The sequence below is a fragment of the Budorcas taxicolor genome, chromosome 14, assembly GCF_023091745.1.
Source record: "Budorcas taxicolor isolate Tak-1 chromosome 14, Takin1.1, whole genome shotgun sequence".
Lineage (NCBI taxonomy): Eukaryota > Metazoa > Chordata > Mammalia > Artiodactyla > Bovidae > Budorcas > Budorcas taxicolor.
In genome coordinates this window covers 21473739-21493670 of record NC_068923.1, presented here as the reverse complement: position 1 = coordinate 21493670, position 19932 = coordinate 21473739, and the positions used below count along the sequence as shown (strand labels likewise).

At 53.8% G+C, this 19932-nt stretch overlaps 1 protein-coding gene across 6 annotated transcripts in view; it reads right to left on the bottom strand.

The window, feature by feature from the left end:
- The window catches only part of ST3GAL1 (ST3 beta-galactoside alpha-2,3-sialyltransferase 1), an 86163-nt gene that overhangs the window by 9942 nt on the left and 56289 nt on the right, over positions 1-19932 (bottom strand). For all 6 annotated transcript variants that reach the window (XM_052651471.1, XM_052651476.1, XM_052651473.1 and 3 more), the window contains one exon: positions 5158-6069. In XM_052651471.1, coding sequence (XP_052507431.1) covers positions 5158-5460 — 303 coding nt within the window. In that variant the 5' untranslated portion in view covers positions 5461-6069. The remainder of the gene's footprint in view (positions 1-5157; positions 6070-19932) is intronic.

Here is a 19932-nt window from a genome sequence, read left to right as displayed (position 1 = left end):
TGGTCACCACCTGAGACAGGAGGAGCCAGCATCCACAACAGGAGGCACAGCGGGAGACCTGGATGGTGCTGTGGGTAAGGCCACCTAGCATCTCCTCTAGCCTAAGACACGGCACATGCGTGGGGAGCCGTGGGCAATGACGTCAGGACCACGGGCACTGGCCTACTGTAAACATCACACGGGATGGTAATCATGAAAAGAAAAAGGGAAACTAACAAATGCTGGTGAGGACCTGGAGGATCCGGAGCCCTCGTGGCTTGCTGGGGGGAACGTAAAATAGTGTAGCCACAGTGGCAAACTGCTTGGCAGTTTCTCAGCGATTCCATTGCTAAGTATTAAAAAGAGCTGATCAGGGACCTCCCTGGTGATTCAGTGGTAAGGACTCGGCGCTTGCACTGCTGAGGGTCCAGGTGCAATCCCTGGTCAAGGAATTTAAGGTCCCACAAGCCGCGACCAAGAAAAGGAGAAAGAAACCTGAAATCGGGGTCCTGAACAAGGTCACTTGTGTTCAGAGCGGCATTGCTCACAATAGACAGAAGGTGGAGACAACCCCAGGGTCCACTGACAACGAATGAATACGTGAAATGTGGAGCATCCATGCAATGGGACATCACTCAGTCATTAAAGAGAAAAAGGAAAGAAAAGGGACATTCGATATCCAGTACCAAGGGGTGAATCTTAAAGCACATGTGCTAAGTGTTATTTCACTGACTTACTTGCCAGACACAGAAGGACATATTTGTATGATTACACTTACAGGAGATGAAGTCACCAGATTCATCAAGACAGAAAGTAGAATGGTGGTTGCCTGGGGGATGAGAGGGACGGTATGGGGTTTCGCTGGGGTGATGAAAGTGCCAGGTATGGGTAGTGGTGATGGTTACCCAACATCATGGATGCATTTACTGTCACTGAATTGCACACTTATAAAGAGTTAGGATGATAAACACGGTGTGTACGTGGTGATGGTTTAGTCACTCAGTTGTGTCCGACTCTTTGTGATCCCACGGACAGTAGCCCACCAGGCACCTCTGTCCATGGGATTCGCTAGGGAAGAATACTGGAGTGGGTTGCCATGCCCTCTTCCAGGGGATCTTCCTGACCCAGGGATCAAAGCCAAGTCTCGAGTCTCCTCCATTGGCAGGTGGATTCTTTACCACTGCCCATCTGGGGAGCCCATGTGATGTCTATTCTATCACAACAAGACAAAAAGCACATCCAGATTAAACACTTGCTCCTATGGGACCTCCTGGGGCAGCTCCAGGCTCCTGAATACACGGTCACCTGGGGACCTCGCTAACATGCAAGATCTGGGCACCAGATTCGGCACTTTTTACAGGCTCTCAGGCGATGCTGCTGCTTGTAAAGTGGGGACCACACTCTGACAACCCCTGGGATTGAAGACCACAGCCAAGCTCCCCATCAGGAAGGGCCCGGACATCATGAGGATGCACCCAAGACCAGAGAGAGTCCTCGGGGAGCATGACGCTGCATGCTGGGTTAAGGAGCCATGTGGCATTCTTTAATCCAGCTCTCAGTAGTTAGTTACTGAGCGCCTCCTACGTGACACACATGCCTGCTTTGTCTCAAGGGACCCAGAGTTTGAAGGCTCAGAGCTGGCACCCATGTTGGGAGGACAGCCTTTCGTTGTCCCATTCACCTATTAGTGACTCACTCCTTGGTTCATTTTAAAAAGCTGTTGTTCAGTTACTCAGTCGTGTCCAAATGTTTGTGACCCCAAGGACTGCAGCATGCCAGGCTTCCCTGTCCTTCACCATCTCCCAGAGCTTGCTCAAACTCATGTCTATGAAGTCAGCGATGCCATCCAACCATCTTGTCCTCTATTGCTCCCTTCTCCTCTTGCCCTCAATCTCTCCCAGCATCAGGGTCTTTTTCAATGAGTTGGCTCTTCTCATCAGATGGCCAAAGTATTGGAGTTTCAGCATCGGTCCTTCCAAGGAATGATCAGGGTTGATTTCCTTTAGGATTGACTGCTTTTAAAGAGTAAGTTTATTTTAAAAGGCAATCTCATATCTCTGCCACACGTGAAAGCCAAGAGTTACTTGGCAGAAGTAAAAAAGTAATTATCCAATACGATGAAAACAAAATCACCTTATTCACTTCCAGCTCCATCCTGTTGCTTGCCCAGGCAAGCCGCCCTGTCTTCACTATTAATAGAACTGAGACGGGCAGGTGTTAAAAGGCTGCATCACGAAACAAGGGGGCACATGTAACCCTTGCAACTCCAAAGATGGAAAGAGAATTAAAGCAGGGATGACTTCCTCCAACCCATGCCTGACGCGATGGTCTTAAAGGCCCTGCCCCCGTATCACCAGGAATCACGCCCCCGGGCCCCAGCTCACACTCCAGGAATCTTGGCTCTGTTCCCGACCTTCATTGGCAGGAGAGAAAACTGAGGTCCAGAGATGGAAAGATTCAGGCCAGTGGGGGAGGGCAGAGCGGGCAGAACCGGGGGCAGCGGGGGATCTAGCTGTGTTTCTGGGGATGAGCACCCTAAAGCGTCCCCTCACTGGCCTGGGGAGCTGAGGCCGGTCACACCCTGCTGCGTCCGTCCTCCCTGGGAAAGGACCTCCTGATTTCTCTGTCTTCTGGAAATGACAATGCAAAGTCCCAGAGGGCTGCTGACAAGCACACAGAAGAGAGTGGGACAGAGGTTCAAAGTCGCCTCCTCCCCTTCTCCTGACTAGTTTCCAAGGACTGTAGTGTATTTCCCCGTCTGCAGTCAGGGCTCAACCAGGGCCTGCCCGCTGCTGGTAGGGCTCGTGTCCTAGGGCAGAGCCTGGAGGCAGAAACTGAGACAGCCAGCGTGACCTTGATATGAAGGACGTGGGGGATTTTGTGATCTCCAAGGCACGTGGGCTGTCAGCTTCCAGCCCCTAAAGCCTCCATCCCTGGTCCAGCCTCCCTGCCCTCGCTCCCATGTGGGTCTGGAGAGGCCGCAGTGGGCAAGAAGGCAGAAAACAACGGTGCCTGGGGGCAGACGGCACAGCCCCAGGCCTGGCTTTGTACTGACGGCCGGGTGACCTCAGTCAAGTCCTTCACCTCGACCTGGAGACAGGAGAAGAGGCAGCAGGCCAGAGGGGAAGAGCAGTCTAGGCCCAGCCCCTCTGACTGACGCGTCCAGCACCTTCCGTGGCCCCCTGCCAGCCCCCAGCCTGCAGGGCATTTCCTGCCAGGCTCGTCACGTTCGGAAGGCCGGGCTCTGTGCTCAGCATCCTAGATCTGGATTAGTCCTGGATGCCTGGGGGCCTTTAGGCAGTACTATGGTGCCTCCCGGGAGCTCTCAGGATGGTTTTGATTCCAGTATTCTGTGTCTCTGCCTGGAGGGACAGAAGTGCTTGTCAGATGTGGTGTCCTGACTCTTTATTCAAAACATGTGGTCTGTGTGTTGTCAAGGAGCCCAGAAGCTGGAAAGGCTTGCTCCTTTCTGTTGATTTCTATTGGTGAGGCCCCTTCTCACTTCTCCTCCTCCCCTGCAAAGTCCCTACCAAGTGGCCACCAGGGGCTAAACTCCAGCAAAGAAGGACTGCAGACAAGCACTGGGGTAGGCATTAAAAAAAAACGGATAAAATGTTAAACAGCCATGTGAGAAAATATGCAGCCTTCGTATATGCTGCAAAAAATGTGAATTCATTACCCCTTGCCCATTAAAGCAGCGCAAATAACTAAAAATGTTAAAACCTAATGTTTGCAGTGTTGTAGAGAAACGTAGTGAGGAGACTATTATGACTTCAATCTGAAACTCAGCAAGATGAAGTTCCTCAGAATCATTCTTGATATAATATAGGAATTTAAGAGCAAAAGCCAGGGACCCTGGGTGCCTACTACCCATCACTCAGTCTTGTGACTGTCCATTTTCCCTTCTCTCCCACCATCCCTAGAAAGGGAAAGCTTTTTTCCATCTAAATATATTGGCATCTACTAGATGCTCAATACATCTTGAATGACTGGGTACTTTTCACTCTCCTTCAATCCATTTTGCATTTGACAACCCAGAGTGACTTTTCAAACAACTAGGTCAGACCATGGACCTCTCCTGATTAAAACTCTTGAAGTTTTCTGCTGCACTTAGACACAAATGCCACACTCTTCGCTTTGGGTCTTGCCCGCTCCCAGACCTCTAGAGGCAGCAACCCCCGCTCACGGCCACACATAGCTCTTCTACTCACCTCCCCCACCCCCCAAGACACCAAGCTGATGCGGCCCCAGGGCTCTTGCACCTGCTGTCCCTGTGCCCTACCGCACTTTCTGCTGATCCTTCCACAGCCTGCTTCCTCTCTGCCTTTAGTCTCCACTCAAGTCCTGGCTCCTCAGAGACCTTCCCATTGACCCCATTTATAGAGGCTTCTGCCCTAAGCTCCTCTCTATCACAAACCCCTTTGTTCTTCCTCCGAGCACTTCTATCTGAGCTTATCTTATTTGTTTGTTATCATCTCTCACTGCCAGAATATAACTGCATGAGAGGAGGAGTCTGTCTTTTTTGCTTCTCAGTAATAGTTAAATAGTGGCCTCTAAAAAGATATGTCCAAGTCCTGACCCCTGGAACCTGTAAATGGGACTTTATTTGGAAAACCAATCTTTGCAGATGTAGTTTGGAATTCGAGATGAGGTCTTCGTGAATACAGAGTGGGCCCTAAACTCAGTGACAGGTGTCCTTACAGAAGAAGGAAGATAGGTGCTTAAGACACAGAGAAGGGGTCTGTGTGAAGATGGAGGCAGAGACCGGAGGGATGTGTGTACAAGCCAAGGAATTTGCAGCAACCAGCGACCCTCAGAAGCAGGGAGAGAGGTGTGAGATGGGGTGTCTCAGAGCCTCTAGAAGAACCAACCCTGCTGATCTCAACCTTGATCTCAGACTCTGCCTCCAGAAACAAGATGGAACGCACGTCTATAGCTTCAAGCCATCTTCTACGTCACCTGTTTCCGGCAGACACCGGAAACTCCTACAGAACCCTCGGCTCTGATTTATATAGAGTGGATTCTCAATGCATAGATGCTGAATGAATGAATGACTAATATTCCGAATCTCACCAAGCGCCTGGCAGGGCCCCAACTGCACGCCAGGGACTGAGCGTTTGGCCGTCAGGAGCCCCCACCCCACCTCCCACGAGACCCACCCACAGCCCCGGTTCTCACCAGCCACCAGTTGTAGGTGTCTTCCTCCAGGAGCGCGTTCTTGGCCGTCAGCAGGGGCTGCATGGACTGGTTGAACCGCTCGTCGAACCAGGAGGAGACCCTGCGTTGCCCGATGCAGCGAGCACAGGTACAGGGCCTGTTGGAATACTTCATGAGCTTCTTGAAGTTCTCCGAGAGCTCGTGGACCATCTGCTTGGGGAACCAGGTGGTGGCCAGCATGGTGTGAGAGTAGTTCAGGAAAAAGGAGGTGAGGAAGATGAACAGGAGGAGGAGCGTGAGCACCTTGAGAGTTCTTTTCCTCATGGTCGCCTTTTCTGCCTTCCTGAGGGGGCGGGGCAGGGATGGGCTGGAGGAGACCAGGCCTAACTGGGGAAGAACTCCCAAGAAAGAGCCCAGAGATGGAGGCTCAGTCACAGGGCAGGACAAGACAGGGACGGCCAGGGAGATTTAGAGCCTCCTGACGGCCACGTCTGCAGGCTGAGGGCCACCAGGCTGTGCCGGACATCACCCGCAATACTCAGAGGCTAAGTGGACCACTCGTGGTGGGTTGGCTCTGCTGGCGTGCAATTTGTTTTTTCAGGAAATAAAGTGGCCTGTTTCATCAGCAATCTTCAAACAGCCGATAACGTCTCTTGATGAAGCTTTAATCAAAACTTAATAACCGTGATTTCTTTTCCCATCCAAGGGGGTGGCGGGGTAATTAATCCTTGTGACAGTCCAGGGTCCCTCGGAGGTGAAGACGTCGTAGGAAAGGCCGTGGTGCGGGACAGAGGGAAGCAGTTTCTGCCACCGCCCTCTGGAAAGGATGGTGCGTGACAATCCTTAATTAGAACTGGGTCTTGCCCATGCTGTCACCAGAGATGTGGTGGGGAAGCAGCTGGCTTGATGAAGGCACTGGGGGCTGTCTGTCATCTACACAGAGAAAGAGGAAGAAAACAGGATGAATGTCTATTCCCTTCTTTTCTCTCTCTCCACTTCCTCCATTTCTGCTCTGTTGCGACACCACCGATATGGCAGGTGACAATTTTTTAACCTTTTGAGCTTCAGTGCGTGCGTGTGTACAGTGGGATGTTAATGCCTATTGTGCAAGGTTGCCAAGAGACACGGAAGGTGTCCCCCCACATCTTCCCTGCAGCCAGAACCTAGTACATTGAAGCACTCGACCAAAGTTTGTGAAATGAGTTAATAATGCACGTACGGTGCTGGGCACACAGAGCTTGCTGAGCACAAGCTACTTTCTCTCTCCTTCACTCCCTCTTGGATTCTGAAGTTCAACAACCACCAAAATGCTACTCTTAGAAGGTAGCCCAGACTTCTACCTGGCCCAGGTTCAAGTACTGGTTTACCAGCTGAATGGTTTGGGACAATTTATTCAACCTTCCTGACCCTCAGTTTTCCCTTCTGTAAAATGGGACAATAATACCACCACTTATGGGATGGGCCATGAAGATAAGACACAAGAGATTCAGGCTCGATCCCTGGGTTGGGAAGATCCTCTGGAGAAGGAAATGGCAACCCACTCCAGTATTCTTGCCTGGAAAATTCCATGGACAAGAGCAGCCTGGCAGGCTACAGTCCACAGGGTCACAAGGAGTCAGACATGACTGCACACACACACACACACACAAACTTTCCTTTGCCATTTTCTGTGTATGAATGGATATTCTTGGATGAGCCACTAAGAGCCAGAAAGGATGGTGCATTTATGCATATCTAATTCCTCAACTAACAAAGTATATTGTCACCCAGATAGGGGTCTCCCAAGTTATCCAAAGAAGAAACTGAGATTCAAAGAGATTAAGTGGCTTTGCCCAAGGTCATGGGGAGAGGAAGAAGTGAGATCTGAGTCTGGATCCCAGACCTTCTGAGTCCATGCACCTGGAGGGGCTGGGGTACCAAGAACAGGGCAGGAGTGTGCCTTGGATGGACACCCTGTCCGTTTTGGGCCCCAGATGACCATACTTGGAGGGATACAGAGAAAGCCGGGAGCCATTTATTCAGAGAAAGCACACCGGGACGCCTCAGAGACTCGTAACACAAGTCCCCACACCTCCCTGGCTTTTGGGCTCCTGCACAGCATAGCTGTGGTCACACCTCTGCACTTGAACCTGACTCCCCTTGGTCCTTGCTGAGCATATGCCCCTGTCTCTATCCATCTGATCAATTACGTTCGCCATCCCATCGTGTAGGCTGTCAACCAGCTGGATTTCCGGGCGCCCCCTACCCCACACCCCCAGGGAAGTGACAGTGAAAGGAAGATTGATTACTTTCTGGTAGAAAGAATCTGGTAGAAAGAATCTGGGGCAGTTCAAAAATCAGATTAAATCCACACCGCTGTCCTGGAGATAGCCAGGGGAAAAGACGTGTTGTACTGCTTCCTCGAGCCCTCAGCCCAGGGGGCAAGGTCTCCCCATTTGCCTTCTGCTCCACTTTGTACTTGTCACAGCGTGACTTGTATGGAGAACCTAATGGTGTGCAAAGCCGTCCCTTCCAGCCATCCCCTGCTCCTCCGTCCAGCAACCAGCTCTGTCATCTGAGTCAGATTAACCTGCTTATCCTCAAGGGCGGACTCTGATTTAACTTGGCAGGCAGAGGGTTCCCACCCCTCCTATTGCAGTAATTGGTCTAGGGATGGGCACTCAGCCTAATTCATCTGGAGCAAAACTCCTGACTTTTGCAGAGGAGGGGGGAAAGAGATGTTCTTTGGCTTTGGCCAGTTTGCTGCTTGGATGTGAGGTCTGGAGTTGTACCAGACACTTAGCTCCCTCACTGGAAGAGGCGATCGGTGTTAAGTCCCTACTTGATCATGGCTGCCACCCTCCCTGGGCCTTGACTTTTCAGTGACATCAGAGAATAAATCCCCTTTATTGTGTAAAGCAGACTGCTTGTAACTTGAAGCAACATGACTGATCCACAGGTCACAGTTGTTCTGGCCTCCGGGCACCCAGCCTGGCCGTCCCCACCATCCAGAAAATCCACCCCACCCTGCTTGGCTCCCTTGACTCTGGGAGGGAGGTCTGCCCATGCCTGGCCTGAGCGGGGGCCTCTCCTGGCTTCCGCTGCATCCCGGCTCCTCTCTGCCTGTGCTGTGTGCTTGTCTGTCTCCTCCCTGAGCTGGGTGCTCGTGAGGATGGACACTCAGTCCCACTCATTGTCCTGGCCCTGACATCGGGAACCCACAGGGTGTAAAGGGACGCAGACGTAGATGAAGGGAAAGAGCCACTGAGTCAGAGGGGAGAGCTGGGCCAAAAAGCACAGGCTGAGCCTGAAGACAGCGATTCTCACCAGGCTGCTCAACCCCATTTGCTGTGTGACAGTGAACAAGTGCCCGACCCTCTCTGAACCACCCCTTCAACTGGAAAATGGAGCTGACAACACAGATTCTGCCCACTTCTTGAGGCTATCAACCAAGGTACGATCTATCCATTCAACTGATTCACTCAATGCGTATTTGCCAGGGCACTGTGCTGTGCCAGGCTTTGGGCTGGGTGGCAGGGATCCATCATGAAAGATTCTAAAGTGGGAACTTCCCAGGCACCTGCAAGGCCCCAGCACCTTTGAGAGAGAGGATGCTGGTGTCCTGGGACCCAAGAGGGGCATGCATGTGGGTGGGGAAGAGGGTGTGTGGGATTCAGAAGCTAGGATCAAGACTGAGTGTCTCTGAGCAACATGGAGACTCACTGGAGGGTCTGACTCACAAGGTCTCATTACATTTGTCCTTGTAATGAGCAGAGCCCATGATGCTCTTATGAACTCTGTATCCTGATGCCAAGGGCATCAGTTCACTGAAACAGATAATTACTGAACGATGTTGATCAAATACAACTGTGAATGAGAAGCTAGGTCCCTTACAATGTCCCAGCTCCACGAAAGGTATTAACATTCTACCCTGATGCTGGAGGGAGGGGGCAGTGAGCGTTGGGACAGAGGGCAAGGCCCAGCTGCAGAGGCAGGGGGGACCGTGACACCCTCCTCCCATCCATTCATCTGGTACATCCTGGTAGCTGCATCTCCGAGGCCAGGGTGCTGGTTCTAAACCCACCTACCAGCAGACCCTTCCAGGCTGGTACCCTCAAAAGCCCTGGAACAAACCTGCCGTGGAAAAGTAGGAACAGCCCTCCCCCCCACCTTCTCCCCTGCCCCAGTGAAGAAACAAAGAATGCGTGACTTTCTGTTCTCTATTAAGTGAGGCAGCCTGCAACACACGGGGAACGCCAGCCAGGGCCCCTGATATGGGACCGAGGCCAAGGCGCCACGGGCCAAAGATCTCCCAGAGCCAAGTGCACAGCAAGGAAGGCTGGTTACGCCTCCCCTAACAAGGACGAGGAGAAGGAAGGGGAGGCAGACCCAGCTCCCAGTGCTGTCTGCAGAGAGGCAGCCATGTCTCAGCCACGGACAGGAGTTCTGGGGGACGCACGGAGGAGGTGCACAGAAAAGACGGATAATTTGGAACGGTGGCTCAGAGGGTAAAGCGTCTGCCTGCCATGCGGGAGGCCCAGATTCAATCCCCGGGTTGGGAAGATCCCCTGGAGAAGGAAATGCAACCCTCTCCAGTATTCTTGGCTAGAGAATCCCAAGGACAGAGGAGCCTGGTGGGCTACAGTCTATAAGGTCGCGAAGAGTTGGACATGACTGATGAACTTCACTGGGGGATGCACAGAGGAGGTGCGTGTCACGGTCCTACAGGATCACCCCTCAAAGTTGACACAAGTCAGTGCCCCTTCAAGAACTCAGAAAGGATTCCCTGAAGGAGGGTCCCTAATGAAGCTACCCTCCTCTCCTCCACCCGCAACAGTAGGGAGATAGTGGTGATTACCAGCCACTAAGAGAAGAACTGCTTCCAGTACTTGGCAAACCAAATGAATGGACAGATTGGGTTTGTGAATGTTTGGTTAATGCCTGCTAAACTTCCCGCTTGGGAAGATCCCCTGGATCTCCATTTAAATTATATACTACATTTATTTCAGTTACTGTAGTTTTTCAGTTTTAGAATTGCCACCTGAGTAATATTTTAAATAAGATCCAGTTTTTGGGTGAAAATCTGCACCTTGTCGCCTGTCTGCCTGCAATGATCCATCACGGTTATTTTAAAACCATGTCTTGCCCTGGTGACATCTGGAGGAGATGAGGGTCTATTTCTGTTGTCTGTTTTCTCTCCTTCTCTCCCTTTGGTCATCTGGTTCTGTCTCCTAGCATGCCTGGTTAACAGTGGACAGAGCGCAGGCCGGAAGTGTAGCAGCTGAGGACAAGGCGGGCCTTAGACAGGAAGGAGTCTGTTTGCCCCTGGAGGCAGGCAGAGCACAGATACATGCCCCCTGTCCCAGCTGGTGACCAGACAACCAGGCCGCACAGTCTTCATGACGACTAGTTATTCCTGGCTTGCCCTTACTTATAAGGAATAGCCTTTCTTCTTTTAAGAAAAATATCGTATTCCTTTATTTTTGGCTATGCTAGGTCTATGCTTTGCTTTGATAGGCTCTTCTCTAGCTGTGAGCTCCCCTGGTGGCTCAGACGGTAGAGTCTGCCTGCAGTTCGGGAGACCCGGGTTTGATCCCTGGGTCGGGAAGATCCCTTGGAGAAGGCAACGGCACCCCACTCCAGTATTCTTGCCTGGAAAATCCCATGGATGGAGGAGCCTGGTGGGCTACAGTCCATGGGGTCGCAAAGAGAGACAAGACTGAGCGACTTCAGTCTCTCTTTCTTTCTCTAGCTGTGGCGAGTGGGGGCTACTCTCTAGCTGTGCTGCACGGCCTTCTCACTGCAGCGGCCATGCCTGCTGTGGGCTTCAGTGTTGCAGCTCCCAGGCTCCAGAGCACAGGCTCAGTAGTTGTGGCACGGGGGCTTCTCCCACGGAGAAGGAAACGGCAACCCACATCAGTATTCTCACCTGGGAAATCCCTAAGGACAGAGGAGCCTAGTGGGCTACAGTCCACGGGGTCCCAAAGTCAGACACAACTTAGCGACTGACTACCATGCGTGGATATTTGAATTGCTTCCACCTTTAGTGGACTTCCACCTTTACTAGACTATTGAGCCATTTTATTGGTGGCTCAGTGGTAAAGAATCCATCTGCCAGTGCAGGAGACCCAGGTTGAACCCCTGGGTCAGGAAGATCCCCTGGTGTAGGAAATGGAAACCTACTCCAGCATCCGTGCCTGAAAAATTCCATGGACAGAGGAGTCTGGTGGGCTAAGTCTACGGGGTCATGAAGAGTCAGACATGGCTGAGTGACTGAACACATGGGCTTAGTTGCTCTACAGCCTGTGGGATCTTCCAGGACCAGGGATGCAACCAGAGTCTCCTGCACTGAGCCACAAGGAAGCCCAGGGCATAGTCCTTCTTAAAGGAAAGCTGGGAGGGCTATGAGTTTGGAGGCATGCCTCCTCCATGCACTCTCTCACTTCCAGTTTCTATCTCCCCTCTACTGTGAGACTGTCAAAAGCTCAGTCTAGCTTTTCAATCTCTCAGCTGCTGTGTTCAGCTTGTTTCCTTAGGCTCTGGTCCCATGCAACTTAAATTCTGCCAAATGCCTCGAAAGGAATAAAACAGGTCCAGAATAATGGCCCTCTTCCTGAGGTTTCTGTTGCTTTGCTTCTAGGCCCCTTCATTTCAGATGACCTGGGAGTCCTGCACCCCATTTTCATCTCGTTTCATTATTACTGTTCGTCACTCCTCACCTCTTGAGACTGCTCAACACTGAGTTGCTTCTCTCTGCTTCTCTTCTGGAGCCGCTGGTCACTGGACACTTGGAATCCATCTGTTCTGGTTCTGTGCCAGTGGATCATGGCCAGTGGGTTGTTGGAATAAAAAAATGGCCCAGACATACCTGGGTTCAATCCTAACTCTTCCTATCCCCAGTTCTGTTCTCAGGGATAAGGCACTGCAGCTCTCGGACACTTGGTTTCTGAATCCACAAAGTGGGACTGTGTGCGTGCTCACTGATTTCAGTTGTGTCTGACTCTTTGTGACCCCATGGGCTGTAGCCTGCCAGGCTCCTCAGTCCACGGAATTCTCCAGGCAAGAATACTGGAGTGGGCTGCCATGTCCTCCTCCAGGGCAATTTCCTCACACAGGGATCGAACCCGCATCTCCTGCACTGCAGGCAGATTCTTTACCCCTGAGCTACCGGGGAAGCCCACAGCGAGGCTTGTAACGCCTGAAGGCAGGGCTGCTGTGGGATAAAGGGGTTTGCACAAAAGCGAGCAGCTTGGTTTGAGGGCACAGAGCAGGCTCCTTATAAATGTCAGTTCTCTTCCCTCCCTGAGTTTCAGGTTCCTCATCTGTAAAAAGCCCAACAGATTCCCTGGCTTGCCTTACTGGCGGGGTTATTGAAAAGACTGAGTGAAATCAGGCATGAAAGGACAAACTAGGGGAATGAGGAAAATGATGATTCCGACTCGCTTCATTAGCTGCTTCCATGCGTTGAGGGATGGGACAACCAGCCCTTCACTTCTTCCTGCTCTGCTGGCCAGGACCTCTGAGGATCTGCAGGGAGGAGGGTCCCAGAGCGATGCATGGGCTAGAGTGTAATGGGTATCTGTGGTCATTCACGGGGCCCTTCTCTCTTCAAAGGGTTAACTGTTGGAGCGTTAACCTGTGTGCAACGCGAGGGCTTTTAGGGCATCCTGATTCTTCCTGCTTGCACGGTCCCTGCCGGCTAGCATCTTCTGGGCTGGGGATTCTGTCTCTGCTCTCTCCTCTGCATTGTAGGGGCTGGAAGGTTAGAGATGACACTTCCCAGCTTCCCCTGACCAGGGGGCTCTGCAATAATGGATAATCAGCATGGAGGTAGGCTTGTCCTCCTTCCTGTGGGGGTGGAGGCTGCTCTGTGGACCAACCCCTCTGTCTCCCTCCACCTTCCAGTTTGCAGGGCATCTCCACACTCTGAGCTGGCATCTTTTTTTTTTTTTTTTTGAGAGTTACTTTTAAAATGTTATCTGATTTTTGGCCGTGCTGGGTCTTCATTGCTGTGCTCCAGCTTTCTCTAGTTGTGGCGAGCAGGGGTTACGTTTTGTCATGGTGCACACGTTTCCCCTTGTGTGCCTTCTCTTGTTGCAGAGCAGGGGCCCTAGGGAGCGGGCTCAGGAGTTCTGGTGCATGGACTTAGCTGCCCCTTGGTATGTGGGATCCTCCTGGAGCAGGGATCAAACCCGTATTCCCTTCACTGGCAGGTGGATTCTTAACCACAGGAGCACCAGGGAATCCCTGTGATGGCTTCTTGTGGCTTCCTGGCCTCTGGGCTCCAGCCTTCAGCATCAGGACTGATATACCTGAGGGCACGGCTCCCATCACCTTTCCAATGTCTGTCTAAGCCCCAGATCCTCTGAACCAAATCTTTCTGAAGCTTCTGCCTCAGTGAAGCTTCATCATCACCTGGGGATAAGGCGGTGCCCACCTCATGGGCTTCCCTTGTGGCTCAGCTGGTAAAGAGTCCGTCTGCAATGTGGGAGACCTGGGTTCGATCCCTGGGTTAAGAAGATCCCTTGGAAAAGGGAAAGGCTACCCACTCCAGTATTCTGGCCTGGAGAATCCCATGGACAGAGGAGCCTGGCGGGTTACAAGGTCCATGTGACCACGGGGTCACAGTCGGACGCGACTGAGAGACTTTCATTTCGCTTTACACTTCACACACGCCTCATGGGGCTGGGCTGAGAAAGGCTCCAATCAGTGCAGGCAGAGCTCAGGGGTCTGCGCCCAGCACACAGTGAGCACTCCCTGAATGCTGGGCTTGACTTCTGACATCCTCCAGCGGCTTCTGGTTTCCCGCAAGGAACGCCATCTAACACCCCCACCTGGCCCTCTCCTTTCTGCCCACTTCACTGAACAGACGCCGAGACTGAGCTCAGAAAGGGGAAGCAACGCGTCCAACGACACATGGCAAAGTCCAGAGCCGAAAGGGGAGCAGGCGCCTGACTCTAAGACTGCCTGGATCCTTAGAAGGAACCCTCTCTGTTCACGCAGCTGCCCTGGCGTGGCTGTTTCCACACCTGCCGGAGGCAGGAGGGTGGAGAGCATCACGGGCTGGGATGGACAGGGAAAGGAGCCAGCAGGGGCTGAGGGGGCCGCATCAGGCACTGATTAATCCGTCATCAGGGCACATCGCCTGCTTATGGAGGCTGTCCCTTGGCAGACCCTGTTTACCCACAGTACTGGACAGTCACAGCTCTAGGGCTGGGTACCAGCTCCATCTTTCAGAGGTGGGAACAGAGGCCCACAGCTGTCAAGGGACAGAATCCCAAGGAGCTGGGGTACTGGGAGAGGGGGAGTGCAGCAGGTGGGGGCCCCGCCCTGAGCCCCCCGTAACGTCCGACCTGAGGGAGACCGACAGTGACCACACCACAGCGGCGACATGAGGATCTGCGTGCAGCCAGTTCCGGGCCTGGCAGAGGGCAGATGTGACCTCTCGTCTCCCAGCTTTTGCTTCCTCCCTGGTCAGCATCTCCCGGCCAGCCCCACCCTCTGAGTCACACACAAAGTCGGCAGCCAGGCTCATGTGGCCCAGCCTGGACCTAGACTAGCTCTGTGTATGTCTCTCTCTCCCCTGGCTCAAGAAGGACCAGCCTTGGCTGCAGCCAGACCCAGATCGCTCCAGAAAACATCATCCAAGAGCAGCCCAGCTTGAGTGAGGTGAGGCCTGAGAGATGGTCTCAGGGAGAGCAAACAGGCTGTGACGATAAGTAACACAGAAATCCTGCCTAAATTTCCAGCCTGCCAGCTGGCCATATAGAGTTCACACTTACGGCTGCAGCATCAGCCACAACTACATCATCAGCTCCTGCCTGAGTCTCCAGGCTGTAGGTCTGCCACCCAGATTTTGAATCTGCCAGCCCCGCGCTGCATGTTGTTGTTGTTTTCCAGTCGCTAAGTCACGTCTGACTCTTTGCGACCCCACGGATTATAACCTGCCAGGCACCACTGTCCATGGGATTTCCCAGCAAGAATACTGGAGTGGGTTGCTATTTCCCTCTCCAGGGCATCTTCCCAACCCATGGATCAAACCCGCATCTCCTGCTTTGGCAGGCAGGTTCTTTACCACTGAGCCACCAGGGAACCCCATGCCCCCCGCCACCACCCACCCACATGGCATGAGCCAATTCCTAAAATTTAATCTCTCAATATACACACACATCTATTGTATTGGATTTTTTCCTCTGGAGAGCCATCTGTTACCCTTTGCTTCGTGTGATCGAAGAGAGAGCCGGGGATGAGTCGGGGGTCCCCTAAGAAAGTGGTAACGGCCAGAGGACCACAGGATGGGCCAGTAACTGGGCAGAGAGGACAGGGGCCTCCAGGCAAAGGAAGCTGCAGGTGCAAAGGCCTGTCAGGAAAGCAGGTGGGTTGGCAGGAACTGAGAGAGACGGTCAAGCTGAGCAGAAACCCAGAGAGGAAGATGCAAGATGGGGTAGGGGTGGGGGTGGGTCAGGCAAGGGCTGGAGCCACATACCAGGGGCCAGGGGAAGTCTCTGCAGGCTTTGCAGCAGAGGGGAGGTCAGGCTCTGGAGGGTCCCAACTTGCCAGTCTTCTGGGTTGGGGCACCCGCAGGGCACCTCCCACGCGCAGCACCGCCCCTGCCCGGCCGGTCCTGGGTTCCTGGAAGGGTCGAAGCTGTGTGGCCCGGCCTCCCGGGGGCTCGAGTGGTGAGCTGGGCACCTTGGCTTTCCTTACCTCCACTCCTGGCACTCTGCTCTGTGCCCAGGGCTGCCCTGGGGCCTCACCCGTGAGTTCCTATGCTGGTTGGCTCTGGGCCGTGCGGGCACAGACAGGAGACTGAAAGGAGGATGGAGGCTGAGGCCAGACGCTTACGGCTCTGGCCCCTCCCGACCCCCGTGGGGCAGCCAAGACCTGGCGGCCTCTGGCTCCTGTCAATGGCCCTCTTCATGCGATGGCTCTATTTGCGGGTCTCAGTCCTCTTCAGCCCCAGGATGAGAAACACCCCATGGGTTTTCATCCCCAGGGGCCACACCACGCCCTTGAGAATCACGCTGGCATTCACCTGCCCTGGATGCCCCACTCTGAAGGGACCCTGTACATCCTGCAAAGATCATCCCCTGGAGGTGTGGTCCGCAGGGAGCCCCGCCCCCATGGAGCCCCGCCCCTACCCTTTCTCTCCCCAGAGAAACAGCTGCTTCAAGAACAGCCACGGCAGCTCGGAGGGCTTCTCAGGAAGTTGGCTCAGGCTTTTTCTGGAATCCTCCCAACGCTGCTCCCAACGCTGCCCGGGACTCACCCATCAAGAAGCCTCCCTGCCCTCCTCCGGCCAATGAGACAGCCCGGGGCAGGGACAGCACTGGGGTGGGCGTCCCTGTGGGTGCCATGCAGGCTCCAGGCTCACCAGATTCCAGGTTCCACCAGGGGGCACCCTAACAAGCCCTGCCTCCAGGCTCCCGGGGTAACACCCACCAGCTTCCTCCCAACGCTGCCTCCTGCTGGATAACAGGTGAGTCACAGGCCCAGGCCCCTTTAGCCCTTGACTGCTCTGGGTGGTGCCTGGGATTTGACCCCACCCACTCCCGAGGCCCTGTCTGTGAACGATTCACCGGCTGTCTCCCACTCGTCAACTCTCTGACTTCTGCTGGACTTAAATATCCAGGTATCAGACAGAATCTTCATTGTTTTTCCTGTGGACCAAGGCTTTTGAGCTGTGGTGTTAGAGAAGACTCAGTCCCTTAGACTGAAGATCAAACCAGTCCATCCTAAAGGAAATCAACCCTGAATACTCATTGGAAGGACTGGTGCTGAAGCTGACAGTCCAGTACTTTTGCCACCTGATGCAAAAAGCCGACTCGTTGGAAGAGACCCCATGCTGGCAAAGATTGAAGGCAGGAGGAGAAGGGGTGACAGAGGATGAGATGGCTGGATGGCATCACTGACTCAATGGGCAGGAGTTTGGGCAAGCTCTGGGAGATGGGCAAGGACAAGGAAGCGTAGCGTGCTGCAGTCCATGGGGTCACAAAGAGTCGGACACGACTGAGCGACTGAACAACAAGGCTCATAGAACATCCCTAACCAGATCTGGTGGCCACGGGGAGTGACCTTCATCCTATCTCCCCGTCTATTCACACAACCCACCCATCCAGCTGTGTCAGTATCTGACACTTTCTTTGCTGGACACCTGGCAAGGCACCTAGAGGCTCTCCAGGGTGGACACCCTTCAAAGACATGTGGCTTCTTAGGAACCAGCCCAGGTGTGAGCGAGACAGTCACAAGTCGTCTGCGGAAGGTAGTATTATCATCACCTCCTTGGTACAGGGCAGAGCTGCGGTCACATGACCATGGAGGAGCTCTTCAATGCCACCCTCCTGGCTTCTCACCTGGGCACGTGAGGACACCTGTAACACCTCACGGAGCACCACCACCTGTCTTCACTGCTAGATAGTGAAGCCCGCCTGGGCAGCAGCCCATGAGGGGCCAGCATCACGAAGGAGGGAATCCCAAGGTCCCCAGGGATTTGGAAGTGGCAGGTTGGTAACAACCGAAGGGAGGAGGGACACAGCTTCTGTGGATGAGGTGGGCATGGAGCTGGACCTTGAACACAGCAGGGGCCCTGGGGCTGATGGAGGCGATTGGAGAAGTGGCGGAAACCAGGTGGCTTCCAAACAGTGAGTTGGTGGTGATGGGGGGCACAGTTCTGGAAAACGGAGTACCCTTAGGAGTGACTGTGGTAGGCGTGGGCCCAGTGATGGAAGTCTGTAGGAATGCAGACTTTGGGATGAAGGCAATGGGGAGCCAGCGATGGTCTGTGAGCAGCAGAAGGCATCCACACAACCAGCACGTGGAGCCTGGACTGGACGGTGTGCACACCGCACCCCCTGGAGTCTGGAGAGCAGCCCTGCCTCCATCTTGGTGCGTTGGGAAGCCCGTTTTGGGGGACTTCACTTTTCTCCATTCCTTCCTGCAATGACTTTGCCCATTTCCTGCACACCCAAGAAGTGCGGCAGGTTGAGGGAATCCTCTCTAGGACTTGTGAATTCTCCTCACCCTAGTACCTCTTGCTTGCTCCTGTGTTGGGGAGCTGGAGGACAAAGCAGAGGTTCCTGGACGCACCAGCTGGACTTCAGAGCAGGCAGTTTGGAGAAGCACCCGTGAGAAACACGATTAACCAGGATTAGGGTCATATGAGAAGGAGCTAGATCAATTTTCATGCTTTGAGCTGCACAAAAGGGAATTTAAATCCACAAATCTCCTTATGTGTGTAGACTGAGGGATGCTCAAATCAGAGTCCAAAGACATGCACACAATATCCAAAGTGTGTAACGTGGTCAGGAATCTCAGGAGTTGCCCTGTGTAGGCACCTCCAGACAGACACCAGGTCCCAGAAGAAAGAGGGGTTTCCCTGATTTGGGTGGCGGAGAAGTCACGACAAAGGAAAGGCGATTCTGAAGGGTGAAGCCCCCACCACACCCTCATCTCGGGGGTCTGCCCTTGGTTCTAAAGAGCTGGGGGTTCCCTGACTTCCTCCCAGGCCCCCTGACTTCAAGGGGAGATCTGAATTCTAATGATTAACAAGGAGCATCCAATCAGCTCCTGAAGGGGGTTGAGGGGATTGATCTCTGGTGATGCCCAGAATGGGGGTTCAGATTGCAGGATAAACCCAGCGGCCAAAGAGGCAAGGGGCCCAGCATCCACCTGTGTTCTGGGGTGGGCAGGGGCCCCAGAAAAGCACATGTCTAGCACAAACCATCCCTGGAAGTCAAGGGTCAGAGGACTGTCATGGTGTCCAGTGGGGTGACTGGGATAAAACTGGCCCAGCTCCCCACCCCTGGCCAAGCCCTGTTTGGGAAGAGAGGAGGGGCCGCTCTGTGTATTCAACCCCGCAGCGCTTTGGGCCCAAGTCACCCATGTGGGGCCTCCTCCCAAGCCCTGAACTTGGAAAGGAGGGACACCTTGCCCCCTTGATGTGGGGCTGTGCAGCTGTCCACCGGGAGGACTCAGAGCAAAGTTGTCTGAGCAGATGCGCAAGGATGGTGTCAGGGGCTGCAGCGAGCTCCCGGGGTGGCTGAGATCAGGCAGCTTGTGGGCAGCAGAGGCCCAGAGAGCCGGGCAAGAGCAGAGAGACCAGGAACAACCTGCGCACGTGGAGGGCGTGGCAGGAGTCCTCAGAGCCCGGAGCAGCAGGGAGGCTTGGAGCCATGGGAGAGGGGGATCCCCAAGTGAGTATTCCCCATTTGCTCCCACAGCTGGTGAGTCCCAGAGAAACCAGTGCTGGTGTGTGTGTCAGGGAAGGGGCAGGGGACCTGTCTCTAACATCCACAGCTGTGTGTCAGGCACCAAGCTGGGCGCCTCTCCCAGGCCGTGAGGGGGTGATGCTGCCTCTGTCAAGGTCAAGGCTGAGGGCTCTTGTTCAAGGGCACCTGGCCAGGGATGAGCCTGAGATGCAACCGAGGGTCAGAGCCTTCCTGAGGCCGCCGTGCCTGTGGGAGGCCCTGCCCTGCATCTTAATCCCCCTTGGGAGATGTGAGGGATGCCCACAGCCAGTTTTGGCCCCTTGGCCTTGTATCTCACTGTCTGTAATTAATGAATGCCATCTACTAATAATAAGTGCTCATTGTCCAAGGCCTTATTTGACCAAAGGGGCTCAAGTAGTTAAAGCACACGATCATGGTCAGCCATCGGGCAAGCAGGGGATGGAGACAGAGAACTCAGGCCAATTTCTGTTTCCTGTGAGAGAAGTAGAAAGAGGACAGAGGGCTGAAGTTCCAAAGCATGATTAGCTATGTGACGAGCCACCCTGACTACACTGATCCTTCGTGTGCAGAATCGGAACCGTAAAAACCC